This window comes from Pseudophryne corroboree, chromosome 9, assembly GCF_028390025.1.
Source record: "Pseudophryne corroboree isolate aPseCor3 chromosome 9, aPseCor3.hap2, whole genome shotgun sequence".
In the NCBI taxonomy this organism is placed as follows: Eukaryota; Metazoa; Chordata; class Amphibia; order Anura; family Myobatrachidae; genus Pseudophryne; species Pseudophryne corroboree.
In genome coordinates this window covers 182,680,736-182,698,844 of record NC_086452.1, presented here as the reverse complement: position 1 = coordinate 182,698,844, position 18,109 = coordinate 182,680,736, and the positions used below count along the sequence as shown (strand labels likewise).

The 18,109-nt window shown below is 48.0% G+C and overlaps 1 protein-coding gene across 3 annotated transcripts in view; it reads right to left on the bottom strand.

The window, feature by feature from the left end:
- Positions 1 to 18,109, bottom strand: part of VAMP4 (vesicle associated membrane protein 4) — a 132,558-nt gene that overhangs the window by 67,927 nt on the left and 46,522 nt on the right. For all 3 annotated transcript variants that reach the window (XM_063939992.1, XM_063939993.1, XM_063939994.1), the window contains exon 3: positions 7,229 to 7,275. In XM_063939992.1, coding sequence (XP_063796062.1) covers positions 7,229 to 7,275 — 47 coding nt within the window. The remainder of the gene's footprint in view (positions 1 to 7,228; positions 7,276 to 18,109) is intronic.

Sequence of the window (18,109 nt, the reverse complement as noted above, 5' to 3'; positions counted from 1 at the left end):
TCCAGTAGGGCCACACGTTACATGATCACGGCAATGAAGGAGGTTTTGAACATTTCTGATACTACAAGTACCACAAAAAAGGGTATTATGTGGGGTGTGAAAAAACTACCCGTAGTTTTTCCTGAATCAGATGAATTAAATGAGGTTTGTGATGAAGCGTGGGTTTCCCCCGATAAAAAACTGCTAATTTCTAAAAAAATTATTGGCATTATACCCTTTCCCGCCAGAGGTTAGGGCGCGTTGGGAAACACCCCCTAGGGTAGATAAGGCGCTCACACGCTTATCAAAACAAGTGGCGTTACCGTCTCCTGATACGGCCGCCCTCAAGGATCCAGCTGATAGGAAGCTGGAAAATATCCTAAAAAGTATATACACACATACTGGTGTTATACTGCGACAAGCAATCGCATAAGCCTGGATGTGCAGTGCTGGGGTGGCTTGGTCGGATTCCCTGACTGAAAATATTGATACCCTGGACAGGGACAGTATATTATTGACTATAGAGCATTTAAAGGATGCATTTCTATATATGCGAGATGCACAGAGGGATATTTGCACTCTGGCATCAAGAGTAAGTGCGCTGTCCATTTCTGCCAGAAGAGGGTTATGGACGCGACAGTGGTCAGGTGATGCGGATTCCAAACGGCATATGGAAGTATTGCCGTATAAAGGGGAGGAGTTATTTGGGGTCGGTCTATCGGACCTGGTGGCCACGGCAACGGCTGGGAAATCCACCTTTTTACCCCAGGTCACCTCTCAGCAGAAAAAGACACCGTCTTTTCAGGCTCAGTCCTTTCGTCCCCATAAGGGCAAGCGGGCAAAAGGCCACTCATTTCTGCCCCGGGGCAGAGGAAGGGGAAAAAGACTGCAGCAGGCAGCCTCTTCCCAGGAACAGAAGCCCTCCCCCGCTTCTGCCAAGTCCTCAGCATGACGCTGGGGCCTTACAAGCGGACTCAGGTACGGTGGGGGGCCGTCTCAAGAATTTCAGCGCGCAGTGGGCTCACTCGCAAGTGGACCCCTGGATCCTGCAGGTAGTATCTCAGGGGTACAAATTGGAATTCGAGACGTCTCCCCCTCGCCGGTTCCTGAAGTCTGCTTTACCAACGTCTCCCTCCGACAGGGAGGCGGTATTGGAAGCCATTCACAAGCTGTATTCCCAGCAGGTGATAATCAAGGTACCCCTCCTACAACAGGGAAAGGGGTATTATTCCACGCTGTTTGTGGTACCGAAGCCGGACGGCTCGGTGAGACCTATTTTAAATCTGAAATCCTTGAACACTTACATACAAAGGTTCAAATTCAAGATGGAGTCACTCAGAGCAGTGATAGCGAACCTGGAAGAAGGGGACTATATGGTGTCTCTGGACATCAAGGATGCTTACCTCCATGTCCCAATTTACCCTTCTCACCAAGGGTACCTCAGGTTTGTGGTACAGGACTGTCATTATCAGTTTCAGACGCTGCCGTTTGGATTGTCCACGGCACCCCGGGTCTTTACCAAGGTAATGGCCGAAATGATGATTCTTCTTCGAAGAAAAGGCGTCTTAATTATCCCTTACTTGGACGATCTCCTGATAAGGGCAAGGTCCAGGGAACAGTTATAGGTCGGAGTAGCACTATCTCAAGTAGTGCTACGACAGCACGGGTGGATTCTAAATATTCCAAAATCGCAGCTGATTCCAACGACACGTCTGCTGTTCCTAGGGATGATTCTGGACACAGTCCAGAAAAAGGTGTTTCTCCCGGAGGAGAAAGCCAGGGAGTTATCCGAGCTAGTCAGGAACCTCCTAAAACCAGGCCAAGTGTCAGTGCATCAATGCACAAGGGTCCTGGGAAAAATGGTGGCTTCTTACGAAGCGATTCCATTCGGCAGATTCCACGCAAGAACTTTTCAGTGGGATCTGCTGGACAAATGGTCCGGATCGCATCTTCAGATGCATCAGCGGATAACCCTGTCTCCGAGGACAAGGGTGTCTCTCCTGTGGTGGTTGCAGAGTGCTCATCTTCTAGAGGGCCGCAGATTCGGCATTCAGGACTGGGTCCTGGTGACCACGGATGCCAGCCTGAGAGGCTGGGGAGCAGTCACACAGGGAAGAAATTTCCAGGGCTTGTGGTCAAGCATGGAAACGTCATTTCACATAAATATCCTGGAACTAAGGGCCATTTACAATGCCCTAAGTCAAGCAAGGCCTCTGCTTCAGGGTCAGCCGGTGTTGATCCAGTCGGACAACATCACGGCAGTCGCCCACGTAAACAGACAGGGCGGCACAAGAAGCAGGAGAGCGATGGCAGAAGCTGCAAGGATTCTTCGCTGGGCGGAAAATCATGTGATAGCACTGTTAGCAGTGTTCATTCCCGGAGTGGACAACTGGGAAGCAGATTTTCTCAGCAGACACGATCTCCACCCGGGAGAGTGGGGACTTCATCCAGAAGTCTTCCAAGTGATTGTAAACCGTTGGGAAAAACCAAAGGTGGACATGATGGCGTCCCGCCTCAACAAAAAACTAGACAGGTATTGCGCCAGGTCAAGGGACCCTCAGGCAATAGCGGTGGACGCTCTGGTAACACCGTGGGTGTACCAGTCAGTGTATGTGTTCCCTCCTCTGCCTCTCATACCAAAGGTACTGAGGATTATAAGACGGAGAGGAGTAAGAACTATACTCGTGGCTCCGGATTGGCCAAGAAGGACTTGGTACCCGGAACTTCAAGAGATGCTCACGGAGGATCCGTGGCCTCTACCTCTAAGAAAGGACCTGCTCCAGCAAGGACCCTGTCTGTTCCAAGACTTACCGCGGCTGCGTTTGACGGCATGGCGGTTGAACGCCGGATCCTGAAGGAAAAAGGCATTCCAGATGAAGTCATCCCTACCTTGATCAAAGCCAGGAAGGATGTAACTGCACAACATTATCACCGTATTTGGAGGAAATATGTTGCGTGGTGCGAGGCCAGGAAGGCCCCGACAGAGGAATTTCAACTAGGTCGTTTCCTGCATTTCCTGCAAACTGGACTGTCCATGGGCCTAAAATTAGGATCCATTAAGGTTCAAATTTCGGCCTTGTCGATTTTCTTCCAGAAAGAATTGGCTTCAGTTCCTGAAGTCCAGACTTTTGTAAAGGGGGTACTGCATATACAGCCTCCCTTTGTGCCTCCAGTGGCACCCTGGGATCTCAATGTGGTTTTGGGATTCCTAAAATCACATTGGTTCGAACCACTTGCCACAGTGGATTTAAAATATCTCACATGGAAAGTGGTAATGCTGTTGGCCCTGGCTTCAGCCAGGCGCGTATCAGAATTGGCGGCTTTATCCTATAAAAGCCCTTACCTGATATTTCATTCGGATAGGGCGGAATTGAGGACTCGCCCTCAATTTCTCCCTAAGGTGGTTTCAGCGTTTCACCTAAACCAATCTATTGTGGTGCCTGCGGCTACTGGGGACTTGGAGGATTCCAAGTTACTGGATGTAGTCAGGGCCCTGAAAATATATGTTTCCAGGACGGCTGGAGTCAGGAAATCTGACTCGCTGTTTATATTGTATGCACCCAACAAGCTGGGTGCTCCTGCTTCTAAGCAGACTATTGCTCGTTGGATTTGTAGTACAATTCAGCTTGCACATTCTGTGGCAGGCCTGCCACAGCCAAAATCTGTCAATGCCCATTCCACAAGGAAGGTGGGCTCATCTTGGGCGGCTGCCCGAGGGGTCTCGGCTTTACAACTTTGCCGAGCAGCTACGTGGTCAGGGGAAAACACGTTTGTAAAATTCTACAAATTTGATACCCTCCCGCCCGTTTGGGAGCTTTGGTATAATCCCCATGGTCCTGACGGAGTCCCAGCATCCACAAGGACGTCAGAGAAAATAAGAATTTACTTACCGATAATTCTATTTCTCGTAGTCCGTAGTGGATGCTGGGCGCCCATCCCAAGTGCGGCTTGTCTGCAATACTTGTACATAGTTATTGTTGCCAAAAATTCGGGTTTTGTTGTAGTGAGCCATCTGTTCTGGAGGCTCCTCATGTTATCATACTGTTAACTGGGTTTAGATCACAAGTTATATGGTGTGATTGGTGTGGCTGGTATGAGTCTTACCCGGGATTCAAAATCCTTCCTTATTGTGTACGCTCGTCCGGGCACAGTATCCTAACTGAGGCTTGGAGGAGGGTCATAGGGGGAGGAGCCAGTGCACACCAGGTAGTCCTAAAGCTTTTACTTTTGTGCCCAGTCTCCTGCGGAGCCGCTATTCCCCATGGTCCTGACGGAGTCCCAGCATCCACTACGGACTACGAGAAATAGAATTATCGGTAAGTAAATTCTTATTTACAATGCTAAATCGCAAATCTCTTGCAACGGTCTTTTATCAGCTCCCTTCGAAATTAAAAAAGGCACCAGGCAAGGATGTCCCTTATCACCTCTTTTGTTTGCCTTGGCCCTAGAACCCCTAGCCATTGCCCTCAGATCCTCCTCCACATTCACCGGAATAAAAATTAGTAACAAGGAATTGAAGGTGTCACTGTTTGCCGACGACATGCTATTATTTATATCTGACCCCCAGCGCTCTATCCCTGCTATTTTGGAATTAATTCACTCTTTTGGCATTATTGCGGGTTACCGCATTAATATCTCTAAATCAGAGCTACTTTATTTAGGCTCCACTTACACTACTTTAGCCTCTTTCCTCTCCTCCCTTCCATTTCGCTCCACTAACACCTCCATTAAATGTCTGGGAATTCACATACCATCCACTCTTTCCCGACTCTACTCTCTAAATTTTTCACCTGTCATTGCTAGGATCTCTGCCCTACTCTAGGCTGAAAACTTCTCCCGATATCTCTCCTAGGCCGAATTGTTGTTATACAAAGTATAATATTCCCTAAAATCTTTTATGTGATGCAAAAACTGCCAGTCTGTTTAAGCACATGACTTGGAAGCTTTGCGGAGGATGATGAATTCTTTTTTGTGGATGGGGAAGAAGCCTAAAATTGCCCTTTCCAAACTTATAGGCCCTCGAAAAGTAGGGGGCATGGGTTTACCAGATCTCCCCTCATATTCTCACTCAATCATGTTTCGATACGTTACTGACAGATTGAATAACAAATCTACCTTTACTGATTTAAGTGTTGATGAAGCTTTATTTTACCCCTTTTCCCCAGCCGCTTTGCTCCTAACACCGCCCGCTCTTACTCCCCCTCAGATAAAGACACATTTTATTTAAAGACATATTTCTGTCATGGCGATGGGTTAGCAAACGGTTGAACAGGAATCCACTATATGCTGCTTCTATTCCGATATGGAGTAATCCAGATTTCCCGCCTTCTATTTCTAATGCCCTGTTCCGGCTCTGGAGGAATAAGGGACTGTCCGACTCTACCAAGGTATTTGACCCGGGCGTCAATTTTGTTCAATTTGCTGACCTTGTTGCCTCATATGATATTCCACATAATCATTTCTTTATGTACCTCCAAATGAGACATTACCTTTCTTCTCTTACCTGGTCTACCTCCTCACAAATCTCCACTCCACTTGCTGATCCATTGATGCCTCTGATAGTGCTCAGCGCACAGAAAATGTACCGCATCAGTTAATTGTACTCTCTCCTCACTAAGTGTAACTTAGAGAAATGATGGGAGGCTGTCAGACGATCTTGGGATGTTGATTTGACATATCCTACCCAGCCAGATCATATGAATAATCACTTTATTCAGGCCTTGAAAACGCTCCAAGCATCTTATTTACAGGAGGTTCATATTAGAACACTCCACAGGGCCTACATCTCCCCAGCACAATATGCTCATTTTAACCCGACTAACTCTGCTGAATGTATTAAATGTCATTGTGCTACCGCCTCCTTTCTCCACTGTATGTGGGATTGGCCATATATACGCCGCTTCTGGTACAAAATTCTTTATTATATTAAACGCATTTTCAAATTTTTACCTATCCTTGACCCCTTTGCCTGCTTACTGGCGGATTTTAGGAGCTGGAATCTTGGCATGAATAGACGTGCCTTCACTCCATTACTGACAGTCATAGTTACGGTTGCAAAGAAAATAATTTTAACCCATTGGCTATTGCGCACTTCTCCTTCACTCTCCGAAGTTCACCAAAAGATGTTGCAACTCATGTATTTCGATAGGAGAACTGCTTTGTCTAATGTCATCACTGGAGCGGTCACATTCCATAAGAAATAAGTCTTGTTTATACTCTCTCTTGACTCATCGACCCAAGACTCCATATTTGCACTATTTGACCGTACTGAGTACTCTCTCCATAAGAGAATCTCCCTTTCCTCCACGTAAACCACTCCCTGCTGTCGTTTATCACATATGTTTGTTGACAATCCGGGATGCCCACTCTCTCTCTCGTATTTTCCTACTCCTTCCCTCCCTATCTTCCCCTTGTCTGTGTTTTGGTTCCCCCCCCCTTCCTGTTTATTTGGTCAGGATGTATTTTCGATATCAATTGTATCTGTGTATACTTCACTGATGGCTCCACTGCTAGTCCACTGTATGTAGCGGTTGAAATTCTGATGGACCTATTTCAATGTGTGGGGCCTTCTGGAATATTGCCTCTGATTACTTTGTGATATTGATATCTTGTTCTGGATTATATGTACTATTTCTCTATTGAAAATCTAATAAACAGAATTTACAAAAAAAAAAACTAACTAGTTACCAGTCCATCAAAAGGATGGAACAACAAAACCGTAATGTCAATGCTGGCGACGGTGTACGCCCAAACAGAGCAACACTAGAATTGCTCCATCGGGTACCATCTTGTGGCCGATGGAGGGCAAAACACTTTCACCCCCCCCCCCTTTAGAGGTGTGAAGCAAAATTAGCCTTGTATTATATAAAATTGGCAGTGCTATCCTTTAATTTCCTTTTCTACTGCCTTACTGGAGGCGGGGTGGGGGTGGGGGGGAAGGGGGCAATATGGTCATTGGGTTTACGATAGGCCATTATGGGGGTATGGACAGAGTTTAAAGATCTAAATACGAGAAAACAGGCAAAGAAATGGCAGACAGCTCATAAAAGACATCTACCATAAACTTCTCCAGTAGGAGGCTAAATTAATAAAAGAAAATGTCTTATACATAGAAGGTGTGATGTACTAGGATCATCTACTGTGGTGTTTGGGGCTGCAGCCATGTGCATGTTCCTAGTCCTCTAGTACTATGTTGTTACAGCATTAAGTTATACCTATCATATGAAGTACAGACTTGGGTATTACTTACAAGAAGAAATCTTCCTCCTCATCAGAGTCATCTTCCAACAAATTTCGCTGTACAAAGAGAGAAAATAAATAATTAGCGCGCACAACGGACGATGGCTATGGCGCCTACATTTCCGGCAATCCATGCAGTTCTCCATGTTCCCAAGTCTCTAGCTATTGAGGATATTAAATTCGCATCTGAAAACGTTTTGCCTCACCTAGGTTGTTAAAGGTCACTTTAGCGATTATTCAAAATAGTGAATTACTTTGTAACAGTTTCACGAAACCTTCACACACAAAAAACACAAAGAGGAAACAAATCCAACACGTAGGAATAACGTAGTATATTGGATTGAACTGAGAAGTGGTACAGGAATGTTGCAATCCTCCTAGAGATAATACACAGGAAAACAAACACACACAAATATACAACTACAGGTCACTAATTTATCAATAGCAATAAGAAAGGTTAAATATGATCTCTGTCAATCATCACAAATATTTAACAATTTACTATTCAAGGCGACAGTTATAAATATTCATATTTAAAACACCACAAGATTAAAACGAGTTTTATGGTAAGAACTTACCTTTGTTAAAACTCTTTCTGCGAGGTACACTGGGCTCCACAAGGAATGGACAATGGGGGTGTAGAGTAGGATCTTGATCCGAGGCACCAACAGGCTCAAAGCTTTGACTGTTCCCAGAATGCAAGGAAGAAAACTAATGTATTGCGCTAGGTGCTCTGATATTGCTTAATAAAAAATTATTTATTCCTTTGTGTCTATCTGAGGATATTGCCAATCCTCTAATGTGTGCAGCTGGTGTACTGAATAAATTACATAATTAATATATTTGCGCCAGGAGCTGGGGTGTTAATCACTCCTAAATTCCTGTTCCCAGAATGCACAGCGCCGCCTCCTATATCACCCCGCCTTCCTGCACAGGATCTCAGTTTTTAGTTAACCAGTCCAATGCAGTAGCAGGAAAAGAGACGACAACGGTTAGTAGCCACAACACCGCATTCTCGCAACAGGAGAAGTGTCAGCGGCTAATGCCATACCAACCCAAAGAAGTTAAGTGCGTCAGGGTGGGCGCCTTGTGGAGCCCAGTGTACCTCGCAGAAGGAGTTTTAACAAAGGTAAGTTCTTACCATAAAACTAATTTTCTGCTGCGGGGTACACTGGGCTCCACAAGGAATGGACAATGGGGATGTCCTAAAGCAGTTCCTTATGGGAGGGGACGCACTGTAGCGGGCACAAGAACCCGGCGTCCAAAGGAAGCATCCTGGGAAGCGGCAGTATCGAAGGCATAGAACCTTATGAACGTGCTCACAGAGGACCACGTTAGCAGCCTTGCACAATTGTTCAAGGGCCGCACCACGTTGGGCCGCCCAAGAAGGTCCAACAGACCGATTAGAATGGGACTTAATGTGATCAGGAGCAGAGAGACCAGCCTTCACATAAGCATGTGCAATCACCATTCTAATCCATCTGGCCAGAGTTTGCTTGTGAGCAGGCCAGCCACGTTTGTGAAACCCAAACACAACAAAAAGAGAATCCGATTTCCTAATAGGAGCAGTTCTCTTCACAAAGATACGGAGAGCCCGTACCACATCCAAAGACCGCTCTTTGGGAGACAGATCAGGAGAAGCAAGTGCCGGAACTACAATCTCCTGATTAAGGTGGAACGAAGAAACCACCTTAGGTAGATAGCCAGGACGAGTCCTAAGAACCGTCCGGTCACGATGAAATATCAGATATGGGGAACTACAGGACAAGGCACCCAAATCAAACACTCTTCTAGCTGAAGCAATAGCCAGCAGAAACACCACCTTAAGGGAAAGCCACTTAAGGTCAGCTGAACCAAGAGGTTCAAACGGAGACTCTTGTAACGCCTCCAAAAACACAGACAAGTCCCAAGGAGCCACAGGCGGGACATAGTGAGGTTGGATACGCAACACGCCCTGAGTAAAGGTATGCACATCAGGTAAGGTCGCAATTTTTCTCTGAAACCACACAGAAAGATATTTGAACCTTGAGTGAGGCCAGAGGCAGGCCTAAGTCCAGGCCCTGCTGAAGAAAAGCCAACAACTGGGCTATACTAAACTTGGAAGCGTCATAATCGTTAGATGCGCACAAAACAAAGTAAGAATGCCAGACCCTATAGTAAATCCGAGCCAAAGCCGGTTTCCGGGCCCGCAACATAGTTTGAATGACCGCCTCAGAAAACCCTTTAGCCCTTAAGACGGAAGCTTCGAGAGCCACGCCGTCAAAGACAGCCGGGCTAGGTCCTGGTAGACACAGGGGCCCTGAACAAGAAGGTCTGGGCGTTGTGGAAGTAGAAATGGACGCTCTGACGATAGGCCTTGCAGGTCTGAGAACCAGTGCCGTCTGGGCCACGCTGGAGCTATGAGAAGCAGAATTCCTTTTTCTTGCTTGAACTTCCGAATTACCCTGGGCAGGAGTGACACCGAAGGGAACACGTATGGCAGCCGAAACCTCCACGATACCGCCAGCGCAATCACGAATTCTGCTTGAGGATCCCTTGTCCTTGCTCCGAAGACCGGAACCTTGTGATTGTGTTGAGACGCCATCAGATCTACGTCTGGAAGGCCCCACCTTTCCACTAGGAGTTGAAACACTTCTGGATGGAGGCCCCACTCGCCGGCATGCACGTCCTGACGACTGAGAAAGTCCGCTTCCCAATTCAGGACTCCCGGAATGAATATTGCCGATATGGCCGGTAGATGGTGTTCTGCCCACTGTAGAATCAGTGAGAGTAACTACATTGCTAGGCGGCTTCGAGTGCCGCCTTGATGGTTTATGTAAGCCACTGTGGTGGCGTTGTCCTACTGTACTTGAACAGGACGGTTCTGAATTAAATGCTGGGCTACGTTCAAGGCATTGAAGACCGCCCGCAACTCCAGAATATTGATCGAGAGGAGAGACTCCTCCTTGGTCCACCGCCCCTGAAGGGAGTGTTGCTCCAGCACCGCGCCCCAACCTCTTAGACTGGCATCTGTCGTCAACAGGACCCAGTCGGACATCCAGAACGGACGTCCCTTGCACAGTTGTTTGTCCCGGAGCCACCAGAGCAGCGACAGACGGACCTCCGGAGTCAATGAGATAATTTGAGACCTGATCCGGTGAGGCAGGCCATCCCATTTGGCTAGAATCAGCCTCTGGAGAGGGCGAGAATGAAATTGAGCGTACTCCACCATGTCGAATGCCGACACCATGAGGCCCAGCACCTGCATCGCCGAATGTATCGACACTTGCGGACAAGATAGGAAGCAACGAATCCTGTCCTGAAGTTTCAGGACTTTCTCCTGAGACAGGAACAACCGCTGGTTGCGAGTGTCCAATAGTGCTCCCAGATGCACCATGCTCTGAGCAGGGATCAGGGATGACTTCTTCCAGTTGATGAGCCACCCGTGGGCTTGCAGAAACCGGACCGTCACATCTAGATGACGCAGGAGAAGTTCTGGGGAATTTGCCAGGATTAACAAGTCGTCCAAATACGGCAGTATCCTGACCCCTTGACGGCAGAGTACCACCGTCATCACCGCCATGACTTTTGTAAAGACTTGCGGAGCCGTTGTTAAACCAAAAGGTAACGCCCGAAACTGGTAATGGCAGTTGCCAATCGCAAATCTCAGGTATTGCTGATGAGACACTGCTATAGGAACATGCAGGTAAGCATCCTGTATATCCAGAGAGACCATGAAGTCCCCAGGTTCCAAGGCCAGAATTATAGAGAGAAGGGTTTCCATCCGGAACTTGGAAACCTTCACAAACCTGTTCAATGCCTTGGAGGTTGAGAATGGGCCGGAAGGACCCATTCGGTTTCGGGACTAGAAACAGCGGAGAACAGTACCCCCGGCCCCTCTGCGCAAGAGGCACCTGTACTACGACTCATGTATCCAGGAGGGTCTGTACCACCGAATGTAGAGAGTGTTTGCCTTTGTCTTGTCCAACGGGACATCTGTCTGGCAAAATCGATGAGGGGGCCGGTTTTTGAAGGCTATGGCGTAACCTCGTGTGACGACTTCCCGTACCCAGGCATCTGAAGTGGTCTTCAACCATTCCTGGGTATACCCTAGAAGCCGGCCCCCCACCCTGGGATCCCCCAGAGGGAGGCAAGCCCCATCATGCAGCAGGCTTATCTGTCTTGGAAGCTGGATGACGGGCCGCCCAGGCTCTTTTGGGCTTATGCTTACCAGGTTTGGAAGTGCGGGCCTGCTTGTTGTACGCCTGACCTTTTGCTTTACCTGAAGGACGAAAGGAAGCACCTTTAGCCTTCGACACAGAAGGAGCAGTACTTGGCAGACAGGCAGTTTTGGCAGTAGCCAAGTCAGCCACATTCTTATTTAAATCCTCCCCAAACAGAATATCTCCCTTAAAAGGGAGTACCTCCAGGGTTTTTCCTAGAGTCCAGATCCACAGACCAGGATCTCAGCCACAATATCCGGCGAGCCAGGATTGATGTAGTAGAGGCATTGGCTGCCAGGAAACCGGCATAAGAAGCCGCCTCTTTAATATAACGAGAAGCTGTGACAATTTAAGACAAGCATTGTCTAGCATGGTCAGAGGAGATTTCAGCATCTAACTCCAAGGCCCATGCTTCAATGGCCTCTGCAGCCCAAGTAGCTGCAATAGTGGGCCTTTGTGCAGCACCCGTGAGGGTGTAAATCGCTTTCAGACAACCCTCCACACGTTTATCCGTAGGCTCTTTTAGAGACGTGACGGTGGTGACCGGTAGAGCTGAGGAAACCACCATCCTAGCCACATGTGAGTCCACTGGAGGAGGCGTTTCTCAATTCTTAGACAGCTCCGGCGCGAGGGGATAGCGAGCCTTTATCTTCTTTTGAGGCACAAACTTCGTACCCGGGTTTTCACAGGGTTCCTGACGTATATCAATTAGGTGGTCAGAGTGAGGTAAAACTTGTTTAATCACCTTCTGACGCTTGAACCTATCTGGTTTCTTAGGAGGAACGGATGGCTCGGGATCATCCGTAAATCTGTAAAATTAACTTAATAGCCTCCAAGAGATCAGGAACAGCCACATGTGAACCACCCTCCCCATCAGCAGTATCTGAGTCAGAACCTGTGGAATCAGTGTAAGTGCAGTCTTCATCCGACGAGGTGTCAGTGACAGCAGTGGATTGTGAAGAGACAATCGCTCGCTTAGAGGACCCCTTGGACATAGGCGAGCAACGGTCATGCTTTTTAGTAGTCAGGGACTGGTTCAACTTCTTTATTTGAGCAGATAAATCGTCCACCCACGGCGGGTTAGCTGCAGGAACCACAAACGGTTGTACCGGCATTGGGGGTCCCATAGGGGGTGTTAGTTTATGAACTAGCATATGCAGAAGCGTGGAAAAAGTGGCCCACGGCGGGTCGTTATTTGCCCCCGTTGCCACCATCCCACTGGGGGTCAAGGAGCCCCCAGAACCAGAGCCCAAAGCTGCTATATTCTCCACATAGGTATCTGCGGCTTCAGCAACACCGGCAGTGTGTTCAGCCCCAGAACCGTTACCCTCAGAAGCAGACATGATATAACTTGCAGTATCAGGTAACACAGTACAATTTTTCAGCAGAACGATACCTCTAGCCCAAACCCCTGCGCAGTGTAGTCAGCACCAGCAGAGTTAAAGGAGAGATATGGTGACTAAATCAGAGAAAAATACGTAAAACAGTATAACTTTGTGAAACTCCTATATTAGATAAAACCTGACACACCAAGCCCCCTCAGGTTATAGAATATAGGGATAGCAGGTTGAGTGAAAGACACGAAATGGACACCACTCAGCTATCAAATGCACACACAAATAGTCACAGTTTGTACAATGCAGAGGTTATTACAGGTTGAGTATCCCTTATCCAAAATGCTTGGGACCAGAGGTATTTTGGATATCGGATTTTTCCGTATTTTGGAATAATTGCATACCATAATGAGATACCATGGTGATGGGACCTAAATCTAAGCACAGAATGCATTTATGTTTCATATACACCTTATACACACAGCCTGAAGGTAATTTTTTACAATATTTTTTATAACTGTGCATTAAACAAAGTGTGTCTACATTCACACTATTCATTTATGTTTCATATACACCTTATACACACAGCCTAAAGGTCATTTAATACAATATTTTTAATAACATTGTGTATTAAACAAAGTTTGTGTACATTGAGCCAACAAAAAACAAAGGTTTCACTATCTCACTCTCACTCAAAAACGTCCGTATTTCGGAATATTCCGTATTTCGGAATATTTGGATATGGGATACTCAACCTGTACTAACAATAATACTGCACTGGACTAGCTTACACAGCTATATAACAATAGATATAACAGTACACAGTAAGAACTGGATGTATATCACAGGGTAATTGTACTAGGAAACCCTGACTAAGTGCACTCTTTCTCAACTAACACTGACTAAAAAAGGCAGGTAGACTACTTAAGTGTCTTGTAAAGTCACAGCACTGACAACCAGGCGGCTTTACATAGGAGGATTTGCCTAAGCATTCCCAGGAACAGTGAGCTGAGGGATAATGGCGCCGCTGACACTGCCAGGGAGTGAGGGAGAGACAGATATGCAGCTCCAGGGCGGGGACATTTGCAGAAAATGGCGCCCTGGGGCTGGGGGAGGAGCTTCAGGTCCAAGCTCTATCCCCCTGCTGGCAAAACCACCGGGTACTGCGGGCTCTAATAAAACGGTTTATAGAGAAAACCTGACCTGTCCCATGCCCTGGTGATCTAGTGGGATCGCCTGTACTGCCACAGTGTCCACTGCCAGCGCGCGCGGCCCGCCTCCCACTGACCGCGCCGGATCACGATAAAGACCGGGTCCCGCAAGCGGGACCCACCTACCACCTCCCGAAGCGCAGCCACGCGATCCCGGAGAGCCCCCGTCGTGTGTGCCTGACAAGAAGAAAACCGGAGCCTCCAGCTGTAGTTACCCGGCAACCAGGGCTCGGGAGTGTACAGCGCCGCTGGGGAGAGCCGGAGCTGCAGCCGTGAATGTCCACTGACATGTAACACTGCTGCTGCCCTTGAAGTCTTCACTTTTTTCCTCAGAAAAAAAGCTCTTCTTAGGGCTGCCTGGAGCAGCCCCTCTGTTAAGTGCCTGCTACTGCAGCACCAACTACAAAACTGAGATCCTGTGCAGGGAGGCGGGGTGATATGGTAGGCGGCGCTGTGCATTCTGGGAACAGTCATTGCTTTGAGCCTGTTGGTGCCTCGGATCAAGATCCTACTCTACACCCCCATTGTCCATTCCTTGTGAAGCCCAGTGTACCCCGCAGCAGAAAAACTAACATCTAAAAGGGGCAAACACTGGACTAATAAGATTTTACTTACCGATAAATATATTTCTCGTAGTCCGTAGTGGATGCTGGGACTCCGTAAGGACCATGGGGAATAGCGGCTCCGCAGGAGACAGGGCACAAGAATAAAAGCTTTAGGATCAGGTGGTGTGCACTGGCTCCTCCCCCTATGACCCTCCTCCAAGCCTCAGTTAGGATACTGTGCCCGGACGAGCGTACATAATAAGGAAGGATATTGAATCCCGGGTAAGACTCATACCAGCCACACCAATCACACCGTACAACTTGTGATCTGAACCCAGTTAACAGTATGATAACAACGAAGGAGCCTCTGAAAAGATGGCTCACAACAACAATAACCCGATTTAGTTAACAATAACTATGTACAAGTATTGCAGACAATCCGCACTTGGGATGGGCGCCCAGCATCCACTACGGACTACGAGAAATAGATTTATCGGTAAGTAAAATCTTATTTTCTCTGACGTCCTAGTGGATGCTGGGACTCCGTAAGGACCATGGGGATTATACCAAAGCTCCCAAACGGGCGGGAGAGTGCGGATGACTCTGCAGCACCGAATGAGAGAACTCCAGGTCCTCCTCAGCCAGGGTATCAAATTTGTAGAATTTAGCAAACGTGTTTGCCCCTGACCAAGTAGCTGCTCGGCAAAGTTGTAAAGCCGAGACCCCTCGGGCAGCCGCCCAAGATGAGCCCACTTTCCTTGTGGAATGGGCTTTTACAGATTTTGGCTGTGGCAGGCCTGCCACAGAATGTGCAAGCTGAATTGTACTACAAATCCAACGAGCAATAGTCTGCTTAGAAGCAGGAGCACCCAGCTTGTTGGGTGCATACAGGATAAACAGCGAGTCAGACTTTCTGACTCCAGCCGTCCTGGAAACATATATTTTCAGGGCCCTGACAACGTCAAGTAACTTGGAGTCCTCCAAGTCCCTAGTAGCCGCAGGCACCACAATAGGTTGGTTCATGTGAAAAGCAGAAACCACCTTAGGGAGAAATTGAGGACGAGTCCTCAATTCTGCCCTGTCAGAATGAAAAATTAAGTAAGGGCTTTTATATGATAAAGCCGCCAATTCTGACACACGCCTGGCTGAAGCCAGGGCTAACAGCATCGTCACCTTCCATGTGAGATATTTTAAGTCCACCGTGGTGAGTGGTTCAAACCAATGTGACTTAAGGAACCTCAAAACAACATTGAGATCCCAAGGTGCCACTGGAGGCACAAAAGGAGGTTGTATATGCAGTACCCCTTTTACAAATGTCTGAACTTCAGGTACTGAAGCCAGTTCTTTCTGGAAGAAAATCGACAGGGCCGAAATTTGAACCTTAATGGACCCTAATTTTAGGCCCATAGACAGTCCTGTTTGCAGGAAATGGAGGAAACGACCCAGTTGAAATTCCTCTGTAGGGGCCTTCTTGGCCTCACACCACGCAACATATTTTCGCCAAATGCGGTGATAATGTTTTGCGGTTACATCCTTCCTGGCTTTGACCAGGGTAGGGATGACTTCATCTGGAATGCCTTTTTCCTTCAGGATCCGGCGTTCAACCGCCATGCCGTCAAACGCAGCCGCGGTAAGTCTTGGAACAGACAAGGCCCCTGCTGGAGCAGGTCCTGTCTTAGAGGTAGAGGCCACGGGTCTTCCGTGAGCATCTCTTGAAGTTCCGGGTACCAAGTCCTTCTTGGCCAATCCGGAACCACGAGTATCGTTCTTACTCCTCTCCTTCTTATGATTCTCAGTACTTTTGGTACGAGAGGCAGAGGAGGGAACACATACACTGACTGGTACACCCACGGTGTCACCAGAGCGTCCACCGCTATTGCCTGAGGGTCCCTTGACCTGGCGCAATATCTGTCTAGTTTTTTGTTTAGACGTGACGCCATCATGTCCACCTTTGGTTTTTCCCAACGGTTTACAATCAGGTGGAAGACTTCTGGGTGAAGTCCCCACTCTCCCGGGTGAAGGTCGTGTCTGCTGAGGAAGTCTGCTTCCCAGTTGTCCACTCCCGGAATGAACACTGCTGACAGAGCTATCACATGATTTTCCGCCCAGCGAAGAATCCTTGCAGCTTCTGCCATTGCCCTCCTGCTTCTCGTGCCGCCCTGTCTGTTTACGTGGGCGACTGACGTGATGTTGTCCGATTGGATCAATACCGCCTGACCCTGAAGCAGGGGTTTCGCTTGACTTAGGGCATTGTAAATGGCCCGTAGTTCCAGAATGTTTATATGAAGAGATGTTTCCATGCTTGACCACAAGCCCTGGAAGTTTTTTCCCTGTGTGACTGCTCCCCAGCCTCTCAGGCTTGCATCCGTGGTCACCAGGATCCAATCCTGAATGCCGAATCTGCGGCCCTCTAGAAGATGAGCACTCTGCAACCACCACAGGAGGGACACCCTTGTCCTTGGTGACAGGGTTATCCGCTGCTGCATCTGAAGATGCGAACCGGACCATTTGTCCAGTAGATCCCACTGAAACGTTCTTGCATGGAATCTTCCGAATGGAATTGCTTCGTAAGAAGCCACCATTTTTCCCAGGACCCTCGTGCACTGATGCACTGACACCTGGCCTGGTTTTAGGAGGTTCCTGACTAGCTCGGATAACTCCTTGGCCTTCTCCTCCGGGAGAAAAACCTTCTTCTGGACTGTGTCCAGAATCATTCCTAGGAACAGAAGACGTGTCGTTGGAATCAGCTGCGATTTTGGAATATTTAGAATCCATCCATGCTGTCGTAGTACTACTTGAGATAGTGCTACTCTGACCTCTAACTGTTCTCTGGACCTTGCCCTTATCAGGAGATCGTCCAAGTAAGGGATAATTAATACGCCTTTTCTTCGAAGAAGAATCATCATTTCGGCCATTACCTTGGTAAAGACCCGAGGTGCCGTGGACAACCCAAACGGCAGCGTCTGAAACTGATAATGACAGTCTTGTACTACAAACCTGAGATACCCTTGGTGAGAAGGGTAGATTGGGACGTGGAGATAAGCATCTTTGATGTCCAGAGACACCATATAGTCCCCTTCTTCCAAGTTCGCTATCACCGCTCTGAGTGATTCCATCTTGAATTTGAACCTTTTTATGTAAGTGTTCAAGGATTTCAGATTTAAAATTGGTCTCACCGAGCCGTCCGGCTTCGGTACCACAAACAGCGTGGAATAATACCCCTTTCCTTGTTGTAGGAGGGGTACCTTGATTATCACCTGCTGGGAATACAGCTTGTGAATGGCTTCCAGAACTGCCTCCCTGTCGGAGGGAGACTTTGGCAGAGCAGACTTCAGGAACCGGCGAGGGGGAAACGCCTCGAATTCCAGTTTGTACCCCTGCGATACTACCTGTAGAATCCAGGGATCCACTTGCGAGTGAGCCCACTGCGCGTTGAAATTCTTGAGACGGGCCCCCACCAAGTCTGAGTCTGCTTGTAAAGCCCCAGCGTCATGCTGAAGACTTGGCAGAAGCAGGGGAAGGCTTCTGATCCTGGGAAGCGGCTGCATGGTGCAGTCTTTTTCCCCTTCCTCTGCCCCGGGGCAGAAAGGAATGGCCTT